This window comes from Rhynchophorus ferrugineus, unplaced genomic scaffold (assembly GCF_030347505.1).
Source record: "Rhynchophorus ferrugineus isolate W39M unplaced genomic scaffold, kcgeb_rfMv2 rfM2, whole genome shotgun sequence".
NCBI lineage: Eukaryota > Metazoa > Arthropoda > Insecta > Coleoptera > Curculionidae > Rhynchophorus > Rhynchophorus ferrugineus.
This window is the reverse complement of record NW_027472581.1, coordinates 37,939,509-37,966,973: the sequence shown is the minus strand read 5'-3', so window position 1 is coordinate 37,966,973 and position 27,465 is coordinate 37,939,509. Positions and strand designations below refer to the sequence as shown.

The 27,465-nt window shown below is 30.6% G+C and overlaps 1 protein-coding gene across 3 annotated transcripts in view; it reads left to right on the top strand.

The window, feature by feature from the left end:
• Positions 1-27,465, top strand: part of dtn (transmembrane protein 132C dtn) — a 419,781-nt gene that overhangs the window by 336,706 nt on the left and 55,610 nt on the right. For all 3 annotated transcript variants that reach the window (XM_076397494.1, XM_076397493.1, XM_076397491.1), the window contains one exon: positions 5,510-5,714. In XM_076397494.1, the coding sequence (XP_076253609.1) occupies positions 5,510-5,714 (205 nt within the window). The remainder of the gene's footprint in view (positions 1-5,509; positions 5,715-27,465) is intronic.

Genomic DNA, 27,465 nt, shown 5'->3' with positions numbered 1-27,465 from the left:
GTCAATTGCTTGGTCTAATTGTTAATTTTATTGACTGACAATTTCATTGCTGCTTCCTGGTTGTCTATACCTACAGCCTTTTATCATCGTATCATCAGCAGCTATATGTTGCAACAAGAAATTTTAATTGTATAACTCATCGCAACACACTACCCTGTGACATTTCCGCTTTTATTCCTTTCAATTCCACATGCTCAATAATGAGGGCTTTATCTCTATATCTACAACTACAAGATTTTAACGATTCTGAAAACTGTCAGTGTGACACTTTGGTCTACAAATTTCATCCCACATCTAAAAAGACAATAGAACAAGTATCTAATCTAATGAAAGAAACTTCATCTTATGACCTTTCATTTATACCCGTAATTCCATGAATTTGGTCTATAATTAAGTGTTTTTCTTTGATTGCAAATTGATATTTTATGCTATTGTGGCTAAAAAATATAAGTTGTATAAAATATGAATTGAAGAGAACGTTAATATTAATATATCTTCAATTTAATAATTTTACTAATAATTCAATATTTATTGACCATTTATACCAATATTTATATAATAATATTTTAATAATAATTTTAAAACAATGACTAATATTACAATGAAATGCCAGTTATATCTATAATAAACAACAATCATAATTACGTTAAAATTTTAAATAAAAGTTTTTGCGACTGCAACTAATTTGACAATAATATCAACAATAATAGTATAAACATTATTCAAACTAACATTCTGAACATTGTTTGATAATTAAAGTTCGAATAATTGAATATTATTCCAAAATGATCTGGACCTAACGAACCTAGACCCTCTAATGTTTAAAATGGGTTTAACTAAGTTAACCTGTTTGTTCAGCGCTCTATTTAAATACAAACAATATATCCCTTAACAAAATTTCATAATCAATATGTAAATATGTGTTATATAATAAGAAGTACTAACAAAATTATTTAAAGATTATAGGGCCAAACTTAATGGAAATAATTAATTTTAATAATCCGTCGAAATAATTTTTAAAAAAAATTAAATCTGAACGTTTTTATGTTCAAGTATGGCATGTAAAAACATATTGCAATAGAATTTAATACAAGAAAGCATTTTTATATTATAATTAAAGAGAATGTTTCAAACACTTTTACAAGGTGACCCACAGAGAAACTCGTTTTCAATTTTCAGATGGGTATTCTGGTGAATTTTCTTGTTACAGAATTGCAAGAACCATAAGGTTACGACAAGCGCACTCGGTTTCATCTGGATGTAAACACGTGTTACTTCAATTGAAATAATATGTAGTACCGATATTCAGAAACCGATTTCTTAGAGGAATAATATATTATAATCTCCCAAGAACCCCTATTTAAATAAAGTTAAGTAATTCTTCTTATGGGAATACATTGAAATTAAATTTTGCTACAATAATCTGGCAACTTTGCATCGATGTAAGTCATAAAATTAACAGGGTATTTATTTATTTATAATTTTAGTAAGTTCAACAATATTGTGTTCTAGTAACTTTTAACAATGTGTTTAAGGTGCTACTATACATTAATTCATTTTACTATATGAATAGGGAGCATAACAAAAGTAAACTACATAATAAAAATTAACGGATTGGTATTAATTTTATACTAATCAAAATTTTAAAGTCTCAAAAATTTAATCTCAACATTATGGAAAATAAAAGTTATAGATTATAGGTAATTTTTTTTTGTTGATATATGTAGAATACAGAACTAAATTTCAACATATAAAAAAACAAATACAATAAATGAGGTATATTGTTTGGTTAAACCACTTTAACATCCTATGATGCATAACCGACTTAATGTCCTGGGAACTGGGGACGTCTTGTAGAGCTAAATAGCGGATATCAAAGAGAAGCATATAAAACTCGGTGCAGGTATCCACACAATGAACACTAAACAAAAATCGGTACTAGACACAGTGGGTTCAATAAGAAAGCAGTAAAATTGTTACATTTTAGGGATGAAATTGATTTCCCTGAGGAAACCTACCAGTATGCTCGTATTGTCTGCAGTAAGAGTGCATCTATAGTCTGTCCGACCGTTATTAGATTTAACCGAAATTAAGCGAGATAATGGTAATAGAAGTTAGTGGTAACTGGTAACAAAACTATCATGGAACTCTCTGTACTTATCTATGTTCACTAGGTGACCGTGAGTGAACCGACAATGGCCAAATCTAGTAGAATCAATTTACTATAATGGCTTAAGTCTTGAGTGGATATCGTCACTTGGTAGGTTGGTAAAGAATTCTGGCTTAATCTGGAATAGTTTGTAGTCCGTAAAGTTTGACTAGTAGCATTGAAGGGTATTGTTAATGTATTTTCTAATAGAGGGAAGGAAATAAATGCGGTTAAGCGATTTGTATGAGAGGGTCCCTGGAAGTTCCTGTTTAGCTAGAGCATCGGCATGTTGATTACTCAGATGTTCCCACGTGTGAAGGAATGAATACTAAAGAGATTTTAAAATTCAATGAGGATAGAGAATGGAGTGACACTGATACGAACGTTTTTAAAACATTTTTATAACCTATTTTCAAATTATCCTAAACGCCAAGCCTTTAACTGATATAATGATAAAAATATAATTATATATAATTAATCTTTTATTATAAAAATATAAATTTTAGTGTTTACTACATAGCTATAATTACTATGAATTGTCAGCCAATAACAAACTCGAAACTTTTGTGTAACGCGCGTTGTTGTTAATCATCCAGTAATAAATTTGAATTTCGTTATCCTAAGATAATTGTATCTCCCAAAAGTATCACAAACTTTTTCAGCAAAATGTTGCTCAGTTTCCTCTAATAAAGTAAATTTAAATGCAAAGAATGTTGCGTAAATTTACACATCAAATGCTTCAATACATTTTCCTAAACCCCGTATGGAAGAGAAGGAAAGACAGAAACAGACAGAGATAATGTGTAAATGTTCAACAAAATGAAATATTAACCCACTAAATCCTACTTTCGAATGTGTATCTCGTAGCCCCCTTTAGCGGGACTCTCAACATTTTACGGCCATGTCTCCATGTTTCTTCGTCATTTTGCTTCAACAATGCTGCCGTCCTTATTCGGATGCTAGCGTCGTCCAGTCTGCACGTCCGCGTTCGTCTATCGATCGTTCAGGAAATATGATTTCGCGGTGCGACAACGTCTAATTTTAGCGTTCGCGTTGTCGGAACTGTCGCTTAGATGACACAAACTAATTCCGCTCGATTACGTATCAATTTCTAATTTTATAATGCTCCGTTAACACATTATTGATACTGTGCTCATATAGATTTAGAAAATGTGAACGATAAAATAATAATAATAAAATATTATCAAACTTTTTCACATATGTTATATTGATTAGTTTTTTTTTTCGCTAAACAAAACATTATTTATAAACAATAATCTAATTTTGGATGATTCTAGCATGCGCACAAGAATTTCAGTTTGCGACGTTGCCAGTACTTGCAAATTATATGTGTATTTGAAGAATATAGTTAATATAAATAGAACAAAATATCTTTGAATTCACACATTAACCTAAAACTTCTGTTGAAAATCAGGTTCAAGTTTATCGGTACAATATCAATCTTCAATATCAACCTTTTATAAATATATTCAATCCTAAAAAATTTTGGAAGAAAAGATGAATAAATAATGTATTTGTCAATATATAAACATTACAATAGCAAATCAAATAAAATCAACGTCAACTTTTACATCTACTTATGTTAAACTACTATCAATCCTATCCCTACCAATATTATCACTTCTATTTTTCAACGCTTGTACGCTATTTAATTTAAATGATTTGCTAATTCAAATATTTTTCTATTCCAAAAAACAGTTTCTCCTTTAAGCTAATCAATTTATCGGGCCATTTTTTAACTTCTCTCAAATCGGCAAAGTGCTGCTCTATAAACGTGTGCCCCATCGATGCGAAAAGGTCGTAGTCAGATGAAGCCACGTATGGAGAGTAGGGCAACTGTTATAAAGCCCATCCAAGTAATTTCAATAATTCTAGTTTGCTAGTTTTGCTATATGAGATGGCGCGTTCTCATGCTAAAAAATTGCCTTATAATGTCTTTGAACGTATTGTGCATATTTTTCGATCAATGCACAGTTATAAAACTAATATTTTTTCAGTAGCAATGATTATTAGTCGTTTCTTCAGATTTTCTGTTCAGTACATCAACCTGATCCCACCAGATACAGAGTATGATCTTCGGATTAAAGCGATTTGGTCTTGCAGTCGATGGGCCACCTTAAGCCAGGTGATAACCATGATTTTCTCGCTCTAAGATTTCTGAAATAAATCTATTTTACATCACCCGTTAGTATTCGATACACACAGTAGACCGGAGAGTAGTTACCGACACACCGCGCATTGGTAACCGAAATTACACTAGTTTTGACTTTTTTAAAGGATGAAAACACAATAACTTTACACCCTGAACTGTAATTCATGTACCAATAATCTACGGGCTAGAGGTGTTGTTCAAAGCATGGATGTTTTCTAATTGTAATAGTTTCTGGCTAGCAGTTTTCCCCAGACTTCTCTACAGCTTCAGCTGCGATACTAGCCCAAATTTCACTTAACTACCAACATAAAATATGGCAAAATAGAGATAGAATTGATGCAGCCGAGGAATGCTTCGAATAACAGCGATGATTGCCAATCCAGTATCATTTTATATTATTTTCATAATTCATAATTAGATTCTGATTAATTCCAAAATTAATCCAAAAGAGCCTTATAATCCTCCCGAAATCCTACTAAATGCCCTAGTTATAAAATGTTAAGGGTTTAAAACTTTTAATTTACTTTAAAACCATGGTATTTTACTAAAACAAGTGGCAACTGTTGAACAGCGATCTTATTCTAATATAAACCAATCTCCTATGTCTAAACCTTTTCCTGTTCACATTATTTCGTCTAACCAAAACATGCAGTCTTTGTAAGCATGCCATATCAGTCATGCGATATAACATGTATATATATATATATATATATATATATATATACATATATAGATTTGTGTAGATTATTTATTATAATAGTGTGTGAGTAAGGCTAGGATACATTCTGAGAGTTTTTGCTGTTAGATCATGTAGTAGTTACCTGAAATATAACTTTTAGATTTTTACGTAAAAGCTGCTAAATCGATACTACTGCAAGCTATAAAATAATTTTCGGCTAATAATTAAGTGACAAAGATTTGTGCTGAAGTAATCAGTTCGAATTTTCCTAAACTAATAAATACATCTTTACATTTTCTTATTACCATAAGAAAACGATTATTTTAAGATTTATTAACAAGTGTTAGTTTATTGGAATATAATTAGTCGTTTTCAATGTATAACAATATGATATAATAAAAATAAATAATATAATTAATAATTAATATATTTAAATAATTAATCGCAATGTATAAAGTATAATAGATAAGATTGAACTTTATTCTCCTAATGTATTATTTCGTTTCAGAGTAATGGAATTATTTACTTGGTTACTGGAAATTACCGAAGACGCGACCGATTCTTACGAGGGAGCGAAAATAGTTTGGACAGCCCGTTTCGAGCCTCATCAAGACGACATCGAGATAGAAAGTCACCGAAGCGAAGGTAGAAAATCGACCGTTCGATTCGAGATCCACAAAGACGATATACAGGCGGTCGTACCGATAAGTAAGGTAAGTGGAAAACATAATTTCCCGTCGTCGATTCTTATCAAGGTCGAATCTTCGAACCGAAAGGGCGTATTTTCTTCCTACTTTTTTGTTTCGGCCCTGTTCGCTGGTAATTTTCCACCATGTTCTCGGCTTAATTTCCCGAAAAAAAATCCAATTTTCGAACTGTAATGGCCCTAGAAAATATTTAAATTGGACAAGAACAACTTTGCAATTTACCCTCTATATTTTCAACATAATAACTTTATTCAAATACTTATATATGTAATAATGATTATATATATCTTAATATATAATTATTTTTCATAATATTGGTGAAAATCATTAGTCGCTGGTGTTTCACTCATCAATTTTTTGCCATTTGTATAAAAATTAAATAATTGGAAGGGGCACTGTTCGGTAAATACGACACGTAGGATAACACTTTCTATTTACAGATTTCATAACGTATAGCCCAATATTGTCATGTTGCAGTCATTATGAAAAACATTTCAACGTATTTTTGAAACGGAAGCGATTTTCCATGATGTTTTGGTTCGATTTAAACTCATATTCTGTTTTTTAGGATTACCAATTATTATTTGTTGGACAACATCATTAAAGAAAAGTTTAAATAAAACTGATTGAGAAATATTTAATTACATGAAGAAATATCCTAATAAATAAAAATAATATATTATTATAATAGTAAATATAAGTCACCAAGCTTTTTACTCAAATTCTGTATCTTCAAATGTCTTCGTTTAACAAATAAGTCCAAATAATTGTAAGCTACATCATTGAATCTATTCTTAAACTGTGCATCTATTGTGACATTTTCATGGAATAACTTTTGGGATTTCAGGCATCGGAGTCTTATTATTGCACATGTTGCAGTCATTGCAGGCTGGTTATCACATGTTCTCGTTTCGTCATATCTTTATTAGCTCTCAATTTAGTGTTATTATTGTATTAAATATCTCAAAATTAACATAATGATTAGTTATTTTATCTTTATAAAATTTGTCAAACGTTATAGATTATTCTATCTTTAATAAAATGTTCCTTATATCTATATTAGTCTTAAATTCATCTGCTATTTTCATTACCGATTTATATTTTTTCTATATAATCACGGTATATCACTATAAATTACATTGGATCATAAAAGGATAACATAAAACCACAAAATAATGAAAAGGTGAAAACGTACCTAAACATCTAATTTTCAATGACAATAGAGAAAATATAATTAATTCGTATCAAACATAGCAAGGATAGATAATTATTAGGACAGATTTTTTTTTCAGGTAATAATGAAATATAATGATACTGACAGTTAATGTTACTGATAACTAGTAGTAGTGACAGAGCTTATAAATAATTGTACTGATAGGTAATGATACTGACAAATAATGGTATTGATAATATAATAACAACCATAACACGCCGACTTGGTTGGTGCAGAGGTAAAAGCGACAGCGCGATGTCCACGAAGGAACTGAATACCGCAAAAAAAAAACACGCAACATACCCGCTTCTGTCCTCAACACCAACAATAGTCGACATGTATTGGGATTCAAGGTACGAGAAAACAGGCGAATATACTGCCACTAGAGGAGGCATCACTCGTGTACATGTAAAATAATCACAAAGTTAGATACTAGCTCACCTTTAACTCCAAATATAATAAAAATGCAATGCGTACAAAAGAAAGCCCAGAAGAAACACGCTAGACATGCTGTGACCATACGCCGGCAAGAACCACAGCATTCTGTCAGTGGCGTTTATTGTATGCTTCAAATTAGTAATAATCCAAAAATTTAATATCAGCGCCTGATATTCACTTTGACATCATTGTGTAACATAGAAATAGTTATAGTTTGTACTTTAAATTTGCAACGATAAAGTATACTATTATTTTTAATTTAAAAGTAAATGATAATAATATATTAAGATACTAAAATAAATGTATAAAATCGAAAGCAATAAATAGAATCAAATAAAATCAATTGAGAGTCAATTAAGAATAGAGAATCAATCGTAATTAAATAGAGAAAACTGAAATGATCTGTGAACAAACTCATCATTAACTTGTAAAGTTGAATAGAGCAAGAAATTAGTAAAAATCAATACAAAATGAAAAATACTAACTCTGAGCTTTGCGACTTTATAAGTGAACAGTCACGGAAATCGAACGTTGGATTTAAGTTACTGTTTCCGTGACAGGGGCATGTCAAGATATTATCAGGCAATAACAAAAAATGCTCAAGACTGTTGGCATTCACGGTAATTGTTTCTATCGTTGCAGGCATAAACCGTGAAAAAAAAGCAGCAAACCCGCCTTGTTCATTTCCCATTATCATTGAAACCTTCTCGCCATACACAAATTTCCCTAAAATTAAAATGTGCGAATATATCGATGACCTTCGATGGCACTGCATATACCACAAATACTGGAATTACGATTTGTGAATTTCTTCCGTTAATAAATTTCTATAAAATAGAAACTCGCTCTTACACATATGCCAAATGTGTATTTGGCGAGACATATCATTTAATCAGAAAAATATGTTGATATAAAGTCATAATTTTTACGAATTTACCATCTGATTTATATGAAATATTTTTTAAACAAAATATAATATTTTCTTATAGCTAAAATGAATATACTGATAAATTTAGAAATTATATTTCATATATTAAAATTTATACAAATTGTTTATTAGCTTCATATATTAATCAGCATCACGTTGAATATTTTTCACGATTTAGCAGTTTAAGTTTCTCGTTCGACTTACATTTCCGCTAACTTGTATCGTTCATCTTAATGGGTCGAAGTCATAGAAAATTTATCGAATAAACGTCAAGACGACCGAGCTCTAGAGGTCGCAGACGCCTAGGCGCCGCTGTGATCATTAGTTTGTCTGTCAAACTCCATTAAAGCGAAAATATTGGCGAAGTTTTTTTTGGGTCGGCCATTTTTTGAATTGGATTATGGAAATTTTGTTACAATTTTTAGATATATGATGCGCCTTTTCTTTTCGCTCAAATCGATTCCCTAGAAAGAAGGAATCTGAATATTCCCCGGTTAGTTAATATTCGTTGAGTGGCATTCGTCTGATGAATTATATTGTATTTACTTGCGGACTTCTGGTATGATTAGGATAATTAAAAAATATTAAGATTTCTTGTTGATCATAGACTAAAATTTGAACGTTTGTAACATTGCTGTGCAGTCAAATATTTTTAAACCAAAAATTTTAAAATTATTAAATAGTTCATAAGTTTGCGGGAGTGAAATGGAAATTTCACAAAATCGAAATATAAAAACGTATTTATTGCCAAAAAATGACTTAATTTTTTAGTATTATTTTACTAAACTTCATTGCCTTTACGTCAACAATCTCCGATTTTTTGTTTTTCGGAAATTCTAAAAATGAACTAAAAATCGTTCATGCGAAAAACTTTATTGAGGACAGAAAGATCTTGACGGATAATGATGTCTTTCTTATATAAATCTGGTATTTTTATAATAAAACAAAATTGTAATAAAAATATATGTTTATTCTTTTACCAATCCGGAGGTAACAAACGAATAAAACGTTTTTCATATTCTAAAAAATTGACGCTAATATTTTCTGTACAGGAACCGAATGTAAATCACTCCATGGCCTTTTCTTCTGATTCAGAATCAAAGTGGTACCTACATATCAACAACCCAGAATTTGAAAAAATCTAAGATACGACAAACTCTAATCATACTTGCTAGTTTGTTTTGATACCGTTAAATATTTCAAAAATTCACCTTGTGCACATGAAAATATTCAACTTGCAATATAATATAAACCAATATGTCGAAATACCATTTACTGACTAACTGACTGGCTCATTTATTGACCCATAATCACGAAATCAGGAAATGAAAGGAATACAATACTTTTTAGCCGTATATATGCACTAAAAAGCGATGTTGAACAAACCCTATCAAAAAGATATTTTTTACGTTTTTTAATATATACAATTTCAACTAATGTGCATCTGTCAAACTGACTTTACCATGGATACCTTTCTAATCATGGCTTTTGCTGCGATAACATTTTCATATCACTATCAATATGTCAATTTTATTCACAACAGTTTATGATTTTAATAAGCTGTTTTAGGGCTATTTTTAAGGCTGTTTAATTAGTACTAATTAATTCACTCATTTTCTTATTGTGCGTTAATATTTTATCGACGTTAACAAATTTGTTATAGTTAAAATGTTCTTAATTTTAGCTCTTAATTTTTCTCAATATTCATTGGTAAGTAATTAATTAATTTCATTTGTAATATCTAATATTTTATCGACGTTAACAAATTTGTTATAGTTAAAATGTTCTTAATTTTAGCTCTTAATTTTTCCCAATATTCATTGGTAAGTAATTAATTAATTTCATTTGTAATATATAATATTTTATCAAAATATCAAAACAATGGTGACTGGACAGGTTTATTTTAAAAAGTTTTATTTTAAGAAAGCTTATTATTTGTCGTGTATTTAACAACTCCAACTGACGTCACTTCTTGACTCAAATACTCTTTGATTCCCCTTTTAAAAATGCACATTATTGTTCGGTTAGTGAAATTATAGCGACTGCGGAATTATTCTATTATCAGTTTCAAGTATATCAAAGTAACTGCCATTGAAGCTTTTATTAAAACAAAGCTTACATTACAATGCAATAAAGGCTGTAAAAATACTAATCTTCTTCGGGAAACATTTAATAGTGACCATATTGATGCTTTAATTAATATTGATGGTAATTCTTAGTGACAGTTATTTAAAGTAATGAAGAAAATGTATATTTTTCAAGAGCTCCGTCTATCAGCAACAATGTTAAAGTGTTGATCAATTTTTTATCGTATTTATTGAGTTCATATTAAAATAAATACATTCAGTCAAACGCAAAAAAAAATAAGGGAACGATTTGAAAGTGTTGTTAGGAATAAATAATTAAAACAAGCTACTGCTCTACAATATAAAAACCATGTTTTATGCTTCCATTCTTATGGGTGGTCTTTCCGTATAACTCAAAGAAAGCCACATGAACCTGAAATTGATTCTTCGCAAATTAGAATATAAAAACAATGAATGGCAGGTGTGAGGCGATAAAAAAAACATATTACTGGTACAACAAGCAGGGTTTATCAATTTTCCTTTCTTTTTGTGTCTATGAGATAACAGAGACCCAGTACCAAAATAGGACCAAAATAGTTCGTCATCGAGAGTCTTAAAGTTGGTGAAAAGAATGTCCTCCAAAAATCATTGGTACCTCCAAATAATGTTATTTCACCACCACTGCATATAAAGCTAAGATTGATAAATTAGTTTATAAAATCACTTCTCAAATATGGAGATTCCTTCAAATAGATAGTTTCAAAGTTGTCGAGCCTCTCAGAAGCAAAGGTGAAGGAAGGTGCCTTTGACTGACAAGGCATTAGAGGGGTTATAACTGACCCACAATTCATCACGACCATGACGACTCCTTAAAAAGAAGGGTGGATTAATCTCAAAGGGGCCATAGAACATATTTAGGAAATCATAAAAACCCTAACTATTTTTTATTCAAGTAAATATTTTATTATTTTTTCATTTGAAATCTACAATCACAAGGTTTCTCCTCTTGGTACATCTCATCCTACAGCCAATAATGTACCAAAAGAAAGACTCAATAAGACCAAAAAAGGTTTTAGTGTGTATATTAGATAAAGAATATGTATCGTTATGTTTGTAAAGAAAATAAAATTTTCAAGTCAGTAAAACTTATTTTTTTGGCAAAATTAGTTTTTTTTATTCAACATAATTTACTTTAAGGATGATACACGATTATAGCGACCCTCCAACTTTTCCATACCATCTTTGTAGTACGATATGTCCTTTCCTTCAAAATAGGCCTCAGTTTCTTCGATCCCGTCTTCATTCGACGAAAATTTCTTCCCAGCGAGCATTCTTTTGAGATCTAAGAACAGGAATAGTCGCTGGGGCCAGATCTGCAGAATACGGTGGATGAGAAACCAATTCGACCCTCAATTCATGGATTTTTGCCATCGTTGTCACTGACTTGTGACATGGTGCATTGTCTTGGTGAAGCAGCACTTTATTTTTCTTCAAATGCGGCCATGTTTCGGCGATTTCGTCCTTCAAACGGTCCAATAACGCTATGTAATAGTCGCTGTTGATGTTCCTTCCTTTTTCAAGATAGTCAATGAAAATTGTTCTATGCGCATCCCAAAATACAGACGCCATAACCTTGCTAGCCGACTGTTGCGTTTTCCCACGTCGATTGGACTTCGGAGTGAAATAATGAAGCCATGTTTCATCCATTGTCACATATTGACGCAAAAACTCGGGTTTATTATGCTTGATTATCTTCAAACACTGCTTCGAATCATCAACTCGTTATTTTTGGCCAAAAGTGAGCTCGCACGGCACCCATTTTGCACAGAACGTTCTCATACCGAAATATTCGTGAATGATATGATGTACACGTTCAGTTGATATCTTTAGAGTGTCTGCTATTTCATTCAGTTTCAATTTACGGTCATTCAAAATCATTTTGCGGATTTTTTAAATGTTTTCGTCGGTAACAACCTCTTTTGGTCGTCCACTGCGTTCACCGTCTTGGGTGCTCATTTCACCACGTCTAAACATAGCATACCAATCCTTAATGGTTGATTTTCCTAGGGCAGTGTCCAGAAACTCGGCATCAAGCCAAGTTTTTGCTACAATTGTATTTTTTCCCTTCAAAAAGCGATATTTTATCAACACACGAAATTCCTTTTTATCCATTTTTTTCACAATAACAAAAGTTGCTTCACTCAAAATGCTATAATTCACAAACTAATGATCCGATAGCTGTTAATTTTATTTACGCATCTTTTGAGGCTTAGGGCTAACTAAAATAACATAGATTCAATTCTAGTGGCACCATCTATATGTCAAGTCGGGAAATTTTCAATTGACCTGTTAAGTTACACTAGCATAGATTTAAACATTGCTATTTAAAATTAAACATTACAAACATTATTATTATTAACAGCGAATAAGAGCGAACTGTTGATCTTTTCAGTCAGCCTAAATATTTCGCAATTGTTGGCAACAGTGGATAATAAAATATCGCCAAGCCGTTTGATCTAATTAAACTTCAAATTGTCAGTATCGTTTCACGGTTTTCATTTCCAGAAAATTGCGTTGCCACTTTAAGCCATTTGAAACCAGCCACCGACCAACAAACAATAACTGACCGAGTTCATAAGAGCGGTTGTAAAGGGCAAACCGAGGTAAAATTTGCAAGGCAAATTTTGCGAGGGCCCCGTTAAAAATAAATGCCCAATTAGTAGACAATGCGAAAGCACCGACAGCCTATATGTTGATCCTGATGTTGCCACGTTAATTATGTTTTCGAATATTCGTCATATTGAAAGGAGGACTTTCATTCAACATAATCAATCATTGATTATTTTAACACGTTAACTGAAAAATGAGCCAAAGATGAAATATCGAATCAAAATTACATGTATTTCAAACCTACCAATTATCAGAGTATTATCATTATCAGTTTATTTTACAATTTTTTGTAATTTTTTTAATAATTGCTTTTTGACTCATTTGAATTACATTCGTTCAAATTATTTTTCATTGAAGTTTATTAAGTGTCTACATGTTTTCTAACCAGTTTTTTTAAATTTAAAAGGACTTTATTCAGAAAAACCGGTACATATATTTTTCTTATAATATTCCACAACTTATACCCATCCTTTCTCCAAGATAACAACACTACATCAAAAGAACAATGTTGGGTTGGTAACGATCCAATCATCGATCCATTCTCATGACGCACTTTCAGTATTTCGAACCCGTTTGCTATTCTGCATTAAACTGAACTAGTGTTAGTCAGTAGGAATATGTCTAGATATGGTTATATAGAGTATACTAGATGCGGCAGATTTTCCTATTTGACAGTATTTTATAGTAATCTCTTTCCATGTAAAATGACAGTTCCATGATTAGCGCCTCTATACAGTAAATAAATCAATAATCCTAAATTAAAGATTGTCACTTTATGCAGAAAAATATCAGTACCATTTAATTTAACGTTTCTTATATTTGCATTATTTTTTCACAAGTAGATATCGCTGATCAAAATACATGTAAGCGCCTAATATATTGCTTCATATTTCACCATACACTCTAGATGTCACTCTCTTCAATTGTTTTTGTCCATGCTCATAATTTCTATTCACTAAAATAATAACTTAAACAAATGAATGAATGCTCCATAAAACTATTGAGTGATACTATATAAACTACAAAAAAGGTTAATATCTTACACCGAAGAATTTTTCAGTTAATGTATTAAATTCCGAAGTCCAAAATTATAAAAAAATAAGGATAAATATTAACTTTTACTGTTATCTAATCACTCTGCAATTACTGGCTCAGTAAGTTTCAGAAATTTTCATGGCGCTTACATAGACGCTATAAGATCGTTATATATTTTTACCTGACGAATAACTCTCTTTTTTGTCACATTTTTTTGCCTTAATTTTCTCCAGATAGCATTATATTATTATATTATATGAACGCTATTTGCATTAGAACCAAAATAAAACAACTATACTGGTTAGTCAGAAGATACTCTCAACTTAATCTAAAATCAAATATATTTATCAGATGATTGATTTAAAAGCCAATTTGAACTTATGGGGTGCAAATATTGGGATGCACTAAAAATTCAAATCAACCTACCAATGCCTATCGCTACGTAACCAACGAAGAACTGGAAATCAAATGGATTTACGAAGTTATCCAAGATTTCGCCTTAAAACACGAAAGAAGATTACTAAATCATACTAACGTAGAAGTAATACAACTTCTGGACAACGCGCAGGGTATTAGAAGATTGAAGGGAACCAAACCATACGAACTTATATAAAGTGTATACTTTTAGTGTAAACTATAGCTTAAGTTATAATTTTCTAATTGAGGAATATATATTAATGTATTTATCTCGCATTCGTCACAGGGAATTAATCCAAGTACAAATATAACGTTGACAAAAAGTTGTTTACAATGCCGATAATTTTAAGGTTTAAGGTTTTTTAAGGTTTGTATTATCAATTATTAATTATCATTCTTATCGTTAATTCTCTTTTGAATTTTTACGAATATTCTAAAAACAATTTTTGACACATCAGATACATTTACTAAATATTAATAAAATAAACACATACGGCAATAACCGTTTTTAAAAAGTATCTGAAAAAACTTGGAACGAGAAAATGTTGGGCGTTACAAAAAACCAGAAAGCCTCATCAAAAATAAAGCTCCAATTAGTCGACAATATAAGAGGGAGAGAGAAAGGACGTGGGCGCTTCTAGTGTTAAGTTTGAGTTCCGCTTTAATGGCACTCTTTGTGTAATTATCCTTTGGGTTGTGTGGTTTTATTCGGAAAAAGAGACTTTTCCACAAAAATATTGTTGGGAGTAACAACAATAGCTTCGTAAATTATATTTAATGAAATACGTTTTCTTTTTTCTTATTATATCACACTCTTTCTTGAGGCTGATCTTGAAACTTTCCATCCAAAAACTATACTCCACTACATAAATGTATATGTCCTACACAGATTCCAAAAACCTCCTCTCAATAATCTCATTTTGCTTTACATTGCAAAAAATATGTCCAAAATTACAAAGAATATTATTTGAATGAATCCCCTCGTCTTGAATGCCAAAATCATGGTCCCATATTTCTTAACTTTCTCATGATGACAGTACACTATTATATAGCCTTATTAGCTTTATTTAGTTCCGTTATACTTCTGACTCAATTCTGTACACTCGAAAATATAAATTTGCATTTATGAAATATATTAAAACTTATTTAATTTACTATTTGGATACTCCTTCTTAATCATAAAAACAGATTAGTGAAATTCAAGATACATTTCCAATCCATTACTTATTTATATGGGATGTACGAACTTCATGCTAGAAGAATATATTCAGTAATCGGGCTTATAAATTAATTAATCAATTATTTTAAAATATTTAGAACAGATAGTGTTACTGTATACTAAATCACATCGGGTACGTTTGTAATCAACTTCATATTGAAGCCTTATTGACAGGCTTCACTTTTCCTTTTGTGTCATCTCGTAGAAATGTGAACAGAATTTCTTTTCAGAAATACAACTTCAGTTTGATAAAAGGGGTGAATGAATGTCATCGAATAATTTGCGAAATTTATAGCAACCATGCTCCTTTGATATCAACATGTGTATATTAAATTCGAGCTTTTTGAAAGTGGTGATTTTGAGCGAAGACATACAATAGTGCCTTCTGAATAGCCTAAAAAATTGAAGAATATTTTAAGGCGAAGATTTGAAAGCATTATTCAGTGAAAGGATCAATGGAGAACGCTATCCACGATAATTAATGTGTTTTGATGAATTGATGCCGAGCACTGCGCGAAAAATGGCCAGAATACGAACAAATACACAACAATGTTATTCTTCAGCAGGACAAATCTCGATCAAATGTTACAAAGCCAGTGAATTCTTACTTGGAAACATTAACATGGGAAATGTGACCTCAACCGCCGTATTCTCCAGACCTTGATCCTTCTGATTACTACTTGTTCCGTGGTCATGGCTCTTGACATTTCTGAGCAACTCTTCACATGAAAATAACAAAAAAGGGTCGATTCGTGGATAGCCTTAAAATATGTTTATTCATTCAGGATAGAATCCATAGATTCCCTAAAATATGAGAAAAAGCAACGGCTATCGATAGACAATAAATTGAATAAAATACATTGTACTTATTTTTCACAATAAAGCTTCTGATTTAAAAAAGTTGTGTAATTTATAACTAATTTATAGGCCAATATATTTATTGTAGATCAGAAGACAGCAAAAAAAGATTAAGATTGATATCTTGAAAAAAATTTACAAGGACAGTAATGAAATCTCTGTGAATGAATTTTCGACAAGCCGCACTAGCCATTTATACAAGAATGAGAAAAGATGGGACTTAATATGAATAAAGCGTAAAGTGAGCTCTTCAATCATCGTCTTAGAAAGCTGCAGCTAAACTTATCTGTGTCATGGAAGAACATAAGTTAGCAATTTATTTTAGAAAGTAACTGAGCGAAAATCCAACAAAAAATGGAAAAAATAAATGATGCGTAATTATCCCAACCATTTACTTACGCACATTTATTTTCGGTCTCTCACTGGTAAATGAGGAACATTAAAATTATTCCTTTTATCTCCATTTTCGTTTATCTAAAATATTAGAACTGTGATCTTTTATTATATTATCTAACGTTGAGTTATACTTTAATTGTGTTAGTGTTTCTACCGCAAAGGTAAATACTTTTTTGTGTAAAATAATTGTACCGAAGTTTTTGCCTTATAGTGGTTTTTATAATTTAACTAATTAAATTGTCGGTTCTCAGCATCAAAAAATTTAATCGAGTTACATTGAGTTCAGAATAAAAGCATTTACAAGCGAAGCAAGATAAATTTATTCAATTTAATTGAATGTTATTAGACGTTTATAAAGATTATATATTTTTCTTTGTTTAATAATGTGAACTGCTATTTCACGAAGAAAAAATCCTCTGAAACAACATTTTTATAGGTTTTTAAATAAAATGATCATGGATTTAAATACACTATCCTATTATTTAAACATATCTAATCTGTTAATATAACCTCAAGCTTCATACAAACGATATATACAGTTCTTTTCATTTTTATTTCATAATCCCTTTGAAGTATTTGATTTGAAAAACTGAAGATAATAAAACAGTGTTTACGAAGACATATTATATTACTTCTTGATTATTATAATGCAATAATTTCAATAATTAAATTAACGAGATAATCAAAATATATCACAGACAAAGTTGAAGAAAAAAGAAGCACTTCAATAAGCAAAGGTTTATTTACCCTCGAATATCTAAAGAGACATGTGATTGAAAGATATCAAATCCAAACTCATTTATGATAAATTAGGTTTATTTGTTATTTGTTTTTCGTGGAACCTCTATAAACCTTTTAGTTATTGATTACCAAATGAACAATTATTAATTAAATATATCAATCAGTCTTATTTGGTTTGGCCAAAAGTTGCTTTTATTGAATTATAAATAAATATGTAATTTGAAAATGCAACATCTAAATAATAGTTTTTTGTTTAAAAAAGTGTAGAACTTAAAAGCAAGTAATATTGTTTAAGTTTTTTATGTTCTTTATATACAGGAATACTTCATTTTGACTGGGAAGAAAACTGGAATTAATTTTAGTGAAGCTTCTTGCTTCAAATTTTCAATTAAATGTATTTTTTATTACTATAATGCTCCTTCTCATACATCATTGATTCAAAAATATCATCATATCATTCCACAAATACCCTGTTTCCCTAATTTATCTCTATTTGCTTCAGATCTATCGCTATTCCCTAGATACAGGAAGGAAGAAAGCTGGAACTAATTTTTCGCAGTCCTAATACTTTGACAAAAAGCATTTTAACCTGGATATTATACCATCGGAACATATTGTAATAATGAATATTCGTATAATTATATACTATTGTATGTATGTCATGGTTTTTCGTCATGTCAACCATTGAAATTTTTACTTACTAGACCACTAACATAAATTGACAAACATGGTTCAGAAGGATTCGAACCCGCGATTATCACAGCAGTCGACCACTATGTGGCCTTGTGGCTATTGCTGTGGCTACCAAATCTTCTCATTATGAAGTCGTAAGCTAACCTATTTCACGTCCAAAACGTTTTTGATTTAGAAATACTAACTGAATTCTTCAGTTAGCTTGTCTTGTCTTACAGCTGCGGAAGTACTCGTCTAAGACAAGACGATTACCACTTTGGTAATTCTCTAATAAATACTATAAATTTTGGACTAGTTCATGAGGTAATGGATAGCTCCGATTAATGTTAATATTCTCAATATTTTAATCTTTTTAATAATTAAAATATAAAATTACAAAATCAAATACGCTTTATATTAACTGAACTGAAAAATATTATTAAATATTTCCGGTTTCCCTGTTTTCCAATTACTTCTCTTTGCGGAAAGTAATTTTTAACATTTAACGGCAGTTTAATTTAAGTTAACTGGCGCTAACCGAGTCGATTGCCTCGTGGAAACCCAAAGGCTCTCAGGTCTTTGTTGGTTCCCAAATTAGCAACAAATTTCCCTCGCATCTACCTTGCAATATCACGTTCTAAACTCGGTTGTATGCATTGTCCGGAGAACTAATATGCTATAATAGAATTTATGAGACAGGATTTCTGGCGGAAACCATTACTTACGGAAATATACTTGTATGAGAGCAGCAGAGGCGGATGCAGGTTCTCGAATATTACCCACTCCTGCAACCCAAAATTACTAACGTTTCTACTTTGTTTAATAAAATATCATTCGCATTAAGAGATTTCTTTTATATTATTCATGAGCAACCATGACAAATCTCACTCTAACATTGGCAAATTACTTCAAATGTATAACCGATACTATTAGACGAGCAATTCTTTCAATACAACGTATCATAACACACAATATATGGTTACTGTTTTTTTTTTGGTCTTTTTTTAGTCTAGGTGTTAATGTTCGAATACATTTGTTTGGAAAATTAGTGATTTTATTATATTTTCTCTACAATTATACTATTAAGCGATTAACAAACAATGCTCGTTAATATCAAGTTCTTCGTTAAAAATTAGGATTAATTCTTAAGTAATTTAGTTTTCAATCAACCATCAAACCTTTTTTCAGTAGGTAATTGGTAAATAAATTAACATTTAAAACGTATTATCTTAGAATAAATAAAATTGCCTCCACCTCTTTTAGATTTTATTGACTATTTATTAATATTGACAGTTTTTGTCATATTAAACATGTAGATATTGCCCCTTCTTTCTTTATCTAACTCCAAGTTAGTCTATACAGTCTAAGAACACACTCTATTAAAGTTTATTCAAAGTTCTAAATAACTAATAAAATGATATCATTGTTAATGTTGACCAAAAATTGCTTTTGCTTCAGTATGTTTAGAGAACCTCCGTAAAGAAGTAGTAATTCTTCTGAGAATGAAAGCCTTAATAATTTTTCGATTTTAACTCGTCTTTTTCCTGTTTTTAAAGTTATATGTCACCAGAGATTTATGAGAGCATAATTGGACACGAAGTACTACTAAAAATTATGAAAAAAGAGCAAACAACGTACATGACAACATATGGACAATGAAAGTAGCGCTTGGAAGAACAAGATGATGAACATTTATGACTATGGTGTTTTACATTTGAAGAAGGTATACAATCATATTAGTCATCATGTAAAGCGTAATTATTTGATCACAATTATTTATACGGGTGAATTAAATTCAGCCCGCCATTATATCCGAGCGACTTAATATGTTTCATTTTAATACCCCATAATGTATCCAAACAATTGCACACTAAATTAAAGTTCATAACTGCAGCATTTTCGCTAGAATATTTTAATGCATGATGATAGAACAAGTAATAATAGTAAGTTTATCATAAAATTTAACAGCACATAGGCGCTTAAGGGTGAATTCACAGTGCAATCACTCTTAATAACCTTTTTAATATAATTATTATAGTGTATCATGCAAATATGTTATTTAAAGATTGAAGAAACCGGGTGCATTCAACAAGTGAATTGATATTTGTTAGTCTCGCTAAAACTCCAGAACGGCTGGACCGATTTGGTTAATTTTGATTTTGAAATATTTGTGGAAAGTTTATATCATAGAATGAAATTTAAATAAAATTCAATTAAATATAAATATAATCGCTAACAATAAATATATAATGTAAATTTATCTATAAAATATAATATATATATATATATATATATATATATATATATATATATATATATATATATAAAACCATAAGCAAAGAACTTTGGTGCATTGCAAATCAAAATTATCTCTTCCGTCTTTTATTTTTTTCATATTTGTTTAGTGCCATGAATTTAATCTATTAGATATCTAGTATGGGTTTAATCAAAAATATATAGCACACCTTGTTATTTGTAATATTCCATATGGAAAATCATTTTGTGTGTACAATTAAAATAAAAGGTTTTGAATTTACATTTTTTAAATATATTTCACAAAAATATGTTATATTATCGACGTGGCAATATCGCGGGATAAAATAAGAGTTTAAAAATTAATCAAAAGAAGAGGTTAAAAGAGAAAACATGCTATAACGATCATAAATTTATTTGATACTTAATCCAATCGGTTTGGGATTTTTAACATTATCAACCATTGTTTCCAATACTTCTTTCAAATACTTCTTCGAATGAAAACGATTCTACATTTCTTTACTATCTGTGCATCCGGTACACAACACTTCCTAGATCAACAATTCACTTTACTTTTTGTACTACCGACTTATATATACTAATGAACTAATAATTTAATCTCTAAACGCACTATTCTATTCTATTATTAGAAAATTGCTCTCAAAATAATTAAATAACAAACATACCACAGAAACGAAGTCAGCCAATCAGATTCCGTCGCGGCTTATAGCGTAGGGATTAAAGCAAGTAATAAATTAAAAGTAGCGACATCTACATGTTGGACGTCGCGAAACATTTTTCCAAAATTTCCTATTACGTTAAATCTCTATTTTACTATGATTTATATGGTGAGAATAAAGTGTCAGTGTCACAAAGTATCGACATTTTTGTTTATTGTCAAATATTTATAGGTGCTCTCAATTATTTATTTTATACCCAAAAATGTTGAATACTGATTACACTACTGGCCAGCATTATCAAAGCGCGATTAAAATATATAACGTATCAAACATGGAAGATAATTTTATTTAACTTACCTCGAATTACTGAACTTAACTAATTTATACTTCGTACCAATATTGTGAAAATATCTTAAACAATTACATATACAAGGATAAAAGTATCATATTGTAGGGGCTCTGTTACCACTGCTAAATCATTAATTCTTACAAATATATTTTATAGGTAACCCGGTTGTGGAAATTGATGTGCGTTGTGCTCTTATTCAACAGTAAAGTGATTTGTTGTAAAAGAAACGATTTAATAAAAATTTTCAAAATTTTTAAAAAACCGTTAGATCAGATGCCATCTGACAACCATAATATTGTCATCAAACATGACAAAAGACCTGGTGGCTACACAACAATTATCTGTTGTTTAATAGTAGTATCACAAAAGGCACCATAATTTGCAATATTGATGTCATGATATTTTAATGTATCCTCTAAAGTTTCAGTATACATATACGCTACATAGATAATTTAGATTTTATTAAAACTCTTTATAAATAGGTCTGACCGACGGCTTTCCTACTCATATGTTTTAGTACACCATATTCTAAACAATTTCTAAAACTTCTTTGTTTTAAAATACATTTATCCCATTTATATGCTTCTATATCCTCTTCCTATAATGTTTTCTCTTAAATGTGTGAAAACACATCTTACAAGTAACTTCCATCCACTCAATTTAGTTAATATTCTGAACATGCGGATTTTGATATTACTATTCACGCCGTATGATATGGTAGACAATATCTTAAGGCAGTTCTCCCATATCCGCACGTCAGCAAATCGTTTCTCCCGTAACAAGTTATCCGACTGTGAAAAAATAAATCCCGCGCTTCAGGAATTTGGACATTGTCACCTCCTGCGCTCCATTAAGCTTTATCGGTTGAACCCGGTGACCATTTCCAACACATGACCCCCCTCTTATCATCGAGATGGACGTCGATTTCTTCATTCTTGATTGATTCCAATTTATCACGGGTCTGAAACCGCCATTTAACCTGACAATTGTAATAGTTTTTCCGATATGTTCAATATAGTGCAATTTCCTCATACTATTTAGACCCTGATGATAAAAATTGTTAGAAAGAAATACTTAAGTTTGTTTTCTCAATTTGTCAATAGTTCATGTTAATTCTAATTGAATTTGTGAAATTATAGTTTAATAAAAATTTATTTGTTACAAGTGTAAACTATTCTGAATTTATAATTCCGTTAATTATAGAATACTTTTGTTACCAAAATTAATTATTTTCGGCTTGATGAATGCCGCAAGCCATGGATGTACTTTATGTTTTTGATCATAATTGTAAATGTCTAGGTAAAAGGTCTCTAGGTCTAATATCTAGGAATAGTCATCCCAGTCATCAGCTTGAATAAGAACGGATGTCTTCAGTTAATCACTGGTCTATAGGATTGGTTCCGAAGACTGTAATTCGGAGTCCCCGTTAAATAGTAGCCCCAGTTTACATAAATACTGGCTGATAAATAATACTTTAAAATATAATTAAGAAAAAGAATTATTTCCGATAAATTTTAAATTCTTATCTATAATATCTGTACTGACCTTTTATTTTAATTTTTATAACGGCTAATAACTTAATAGTTTTATAATATTAACCTGTATGTATATATTTTAAGGTAATTATTGGAAATAAGAAGGGGAAAGGAACATTATAGAGGCAGTTGTAAGTATTATAATTTGTAGTTAGGAAACTAATATTTCCGAAATTTACTGTATTATATATGGTTACTTTTAATAGAAATTCTACAAAACACCAAACTTTCTATTAAATTATTCTTGGTGTATGTTTATTACAGACACAGCTATGCCTTGTACAAAATTATTTTGCAAAAATTATTTCATATTTTTGCTTTTTATTTTTTTTTGATATCCTATTAATATCCAAAAAAATTCTAACGGTTTTCTAGTTTTACTCCTTTTTAAAACAGTTTTATGAGCTGTGGCTTTTTTCAACTTTTGTTTACTTTGATATTTTTTGTTACTCTTTGTGATTCCACAATCTGCCCTATAGGCAATAAGTATTTCTTATTTCTATATTATATATACATGGCATGTAGAAAATTACTTCATTAAGCGATCTCCTGTATAAAATATTATCTTAATTAATTAGTCTTATTCTAAAGCTTATTCTAAAGTCTATATATGTACAGTAATCAGATCAGGTGGTTATTTTGGAACTGTTGAATGATGGATGTATTAGATTTGTTAGCGATACCCCATAGTTGGATTCCATATGACCAAATAGGCTTGAGTGTAATTTACTGATCAAAAATATTTTTATATATTTATTATAAAATCGGCTGAAACAACTTTTTATTTTTATAGAAGTTGTTAATTTGAAATAATTCTTTTAGGGACATTAGTGCTTTTAAAATAAATTTACTGCTTAACAATATCTGAAGTTTGTGAATCGACTATACAGTACTGAATGTATTTATCAGGAGGTTGAAGTTATAAAAAACCCTTCGAAATGATACAGTTATATGTGAAAACTGTTGCGTGTCTTAAAACTTTGTGGACTGTACCAGTTGGGCCACAACCACTAGGAAAATATTACTAGATAGTTATAATTAATAACTATAGTCAATAAATCAGCCAATCCACGTCATGGGTGACGTCGAATATACTACCAAATTCAGTTTAGCTGTTTAGCTGTTGATTTTTTTGGCAGTTCTCCGATCTGACGGTTATTCCAGTTTGTTTGATTTGGGCGTTTTTCGTTTTATTGGAATATATTTATTTGTAACACATATTACACAAATATATTCGGCCTAAAAATTCTTCCTCGATATGAGTTTTAACCGTGCCAAATTTCACGCCTCCAAGTGCCCCCGTTTTCTTAAAAAAAAAGACAAAATGATCGCTAAGCCCTTTAATATGTATATATATAGCTAATTAGAGGTTACAAACTATCAAACGTTATACACCAAAATTCTAAGTTAATAAGTTTAATTAATAAGTAATAAATAAGTTAAGTTTCAGCCTCTTAAGTACTACATACATGCAATATTAAATATTTTCTGGTCCCCAAACTCGTCGAAAATAAATCACCCTGTCCAAACGAAAATCGACCGGAAATCATTAATTTAAATCTTAAGCAAAAAAAATAGCGATACAGCCCCGCAAAGACGCAGAAATGCCCTATTCATTGAAAACGCAAAAGGGTCAGTTAATAAATCGGAGGGGTACGGCCGGCACCTTAGCGTAAATGAAAACCGGTAAAGTTTATTGATTCTGTTCGAGTAACACGGACGAAATATATTTTGACCCTTGCTCACCGTGAACTAAATCTATCGTTTGCTGTATGATTTATTACTTAATCTACAAAGACAATCGGAGTTATTATGTGTGGGTGCGCCAATAAATTTTGTTTGTTCAACAAGTTCGAGGCCAAAGAAGATTGGGGAAGGAGAGTAGACAGCCAGATGGATTTGACCGTCGACTTCGATATTAAAGAAAATATTTTACAAGGGTTGTTTATGTTTGATATAGTGCCGTTCGGGCGGGTATTTATTAAAACCGTAAAATATGAAGCGGGGCAATTACAGCGAACTGTTTTATAGATTATTAATAAAGTACTGGATATTAAAGTTTATTTCTCTAAGTTATTGCGTTTATATTAAATCTAAAATAAATGGTTATAGAGCACCTTGAAGGTGCTTTAATTTTGTTTATATAAATCGGTAAAAATGCAAAGTATGCAACGTAAATAATTGATAAAAAGCTTAATTCAACTGTTAAATTTGATGGTTTTGATATTTCTCTACATAACACAACGGTCATTTAAGTTTTCATTTAGTATTATTGAGTTACTCACTGTATACAGACGCTAATCATAGAGCCTGCAAAATAGCATGCATTACTTTCGTTATTTGATTTTAAGAAATCTACTGTCGAAGCCCATCAAACGCTTTTTTTAGATGGTAACGCTGACGCTGTATATCCCAATTGTCTAATACTTACTGGACTAAACCCCAGCTCAAATCCTCAACCAACTTTCAGACAGCTTAGCAGTTGATTAATTGACTGTTTCTTTTTATGATTATTACATTGAAAGGGAAAGATACATTACGACCCATTTCATTTGCCAGGTAAACGAAGAATAGTTTTCTATGGCGCGTGATCGACCACAAAAAGTCGATGTACTACAACAATCCCAACTGATGGGTCAGTCTAGGACAGTTATCAACATCGACCCTGAATCGTATTACATTTCCGCTCTCATTTTTACCCGGTGGAGAGTTTTTACCCCTTCCAATTATTTTACAAATTTTCACCGACAATAACAAATAGCCTCTCCGTGTCCATCGGTAGGTCCTTTATCAGATCTGAAAACAATATTATGGCTGTCAGATGACATTAGATCCAATACAATATTGAAAAGTTTTACTAAGTCGTTGTTCTAATGATAAAACGTTTGTAGCTATTGGACCATAGTTAAATTCACTGTTGGTTGATGATCTGCATCTGACAGTGACAACAGCGCTACTAGTATCTTTTATCGTATGATACCTTAAAAGTGGACACGAAATTGTGCTGCATAATATGCGTTTCGCCAAACAACGTTATTTGGAGACAACTATTATATTTTTGAATGTTTACTAAGAAGAGGTTAGCATCATTTCTCATCCCGGAAACTAATGGGTGTAATAGATCTAGAGGTTGTTATAATTTTAGTTTTTCACTGGCACAACATAACCCAGTAGATTCACCACTGTATTTTAATACCTTACAATGCTGACAAACCTGTCTTTTAACTAGTTTGTTACCAAAATCTATCTCCGAATCGAAGTGGAATGCTTCTCGTGGATGTCGGATCACAAAAGCACTGTGTCTGGAGGATCGCTCAATTTCATTCTTTCGTGCTCGTAACTTACACACATAATAACTCGAATCTCCTTCTCCGTAGCTTTGTTAATAATAAAAGTAATAATTGCAATAAAGTACACAAAGTTCTCACGTAGTAAATTTGTGACTAAATATTATAATAGCCAACGTGATATACATTTACAAAGTACAAATCTTTTCCATAAACACTCACTGATTCAACTCTGTTCTTCGCAAATTTTTTTTCGACTGCAATTAAAATACGATTTGCAATTACCGTTGCCCTATTATTATATCATATTTAAAATATATACCATTATTTTCCACATGATTTTCACGTTATTGAATCGATGTACCTAGCCAAAAATACCTACGTTTGCCTAAAATATAAATAGTCATAAAATATTTAGCGATCAGTGTCGTGAAATTATCTTAATGTTTAATATATATTCTAATTATATATTCTAATCAGAGTAGTCATCGGTAGATTTAATCAATCATTTAATTTATAAAACAAATTTTCGAAGGTACGTATGGCAAAGACAGTCACACTTTGTATGGATAAGAAAATTGTTATTTTGACTATTTTCCTCGAAATTATTCCACATTTTTTATCATATAAACTTTCCTTGAACTTTTACAAATATTGCAAAATCAAAATTAGCCAATCAATCCAATTTCTGTCAGCATGTGACTACTATGTTGTTTTGCAGCGACTTCTTAAATTAGTGGTTATAATTCAGTCACAAATGCCAAATAACCATGGTAATTTCATCCTGGTCGATGCTATAGAACGATGATAACCAACTTCTTTTAGTCCAAATTCACGATTTGGACAGGAACGATATTTAGCTCAATCACTACGACGTTCTACATTATAGACACCACGATGGATATTCTACATAGATAATTTAAGAATATTTTTTATATCACAAAAGTAACATGTATTTGTCACCAAGAATGTGCAATTTTACCCCACTATAGATTTTAGT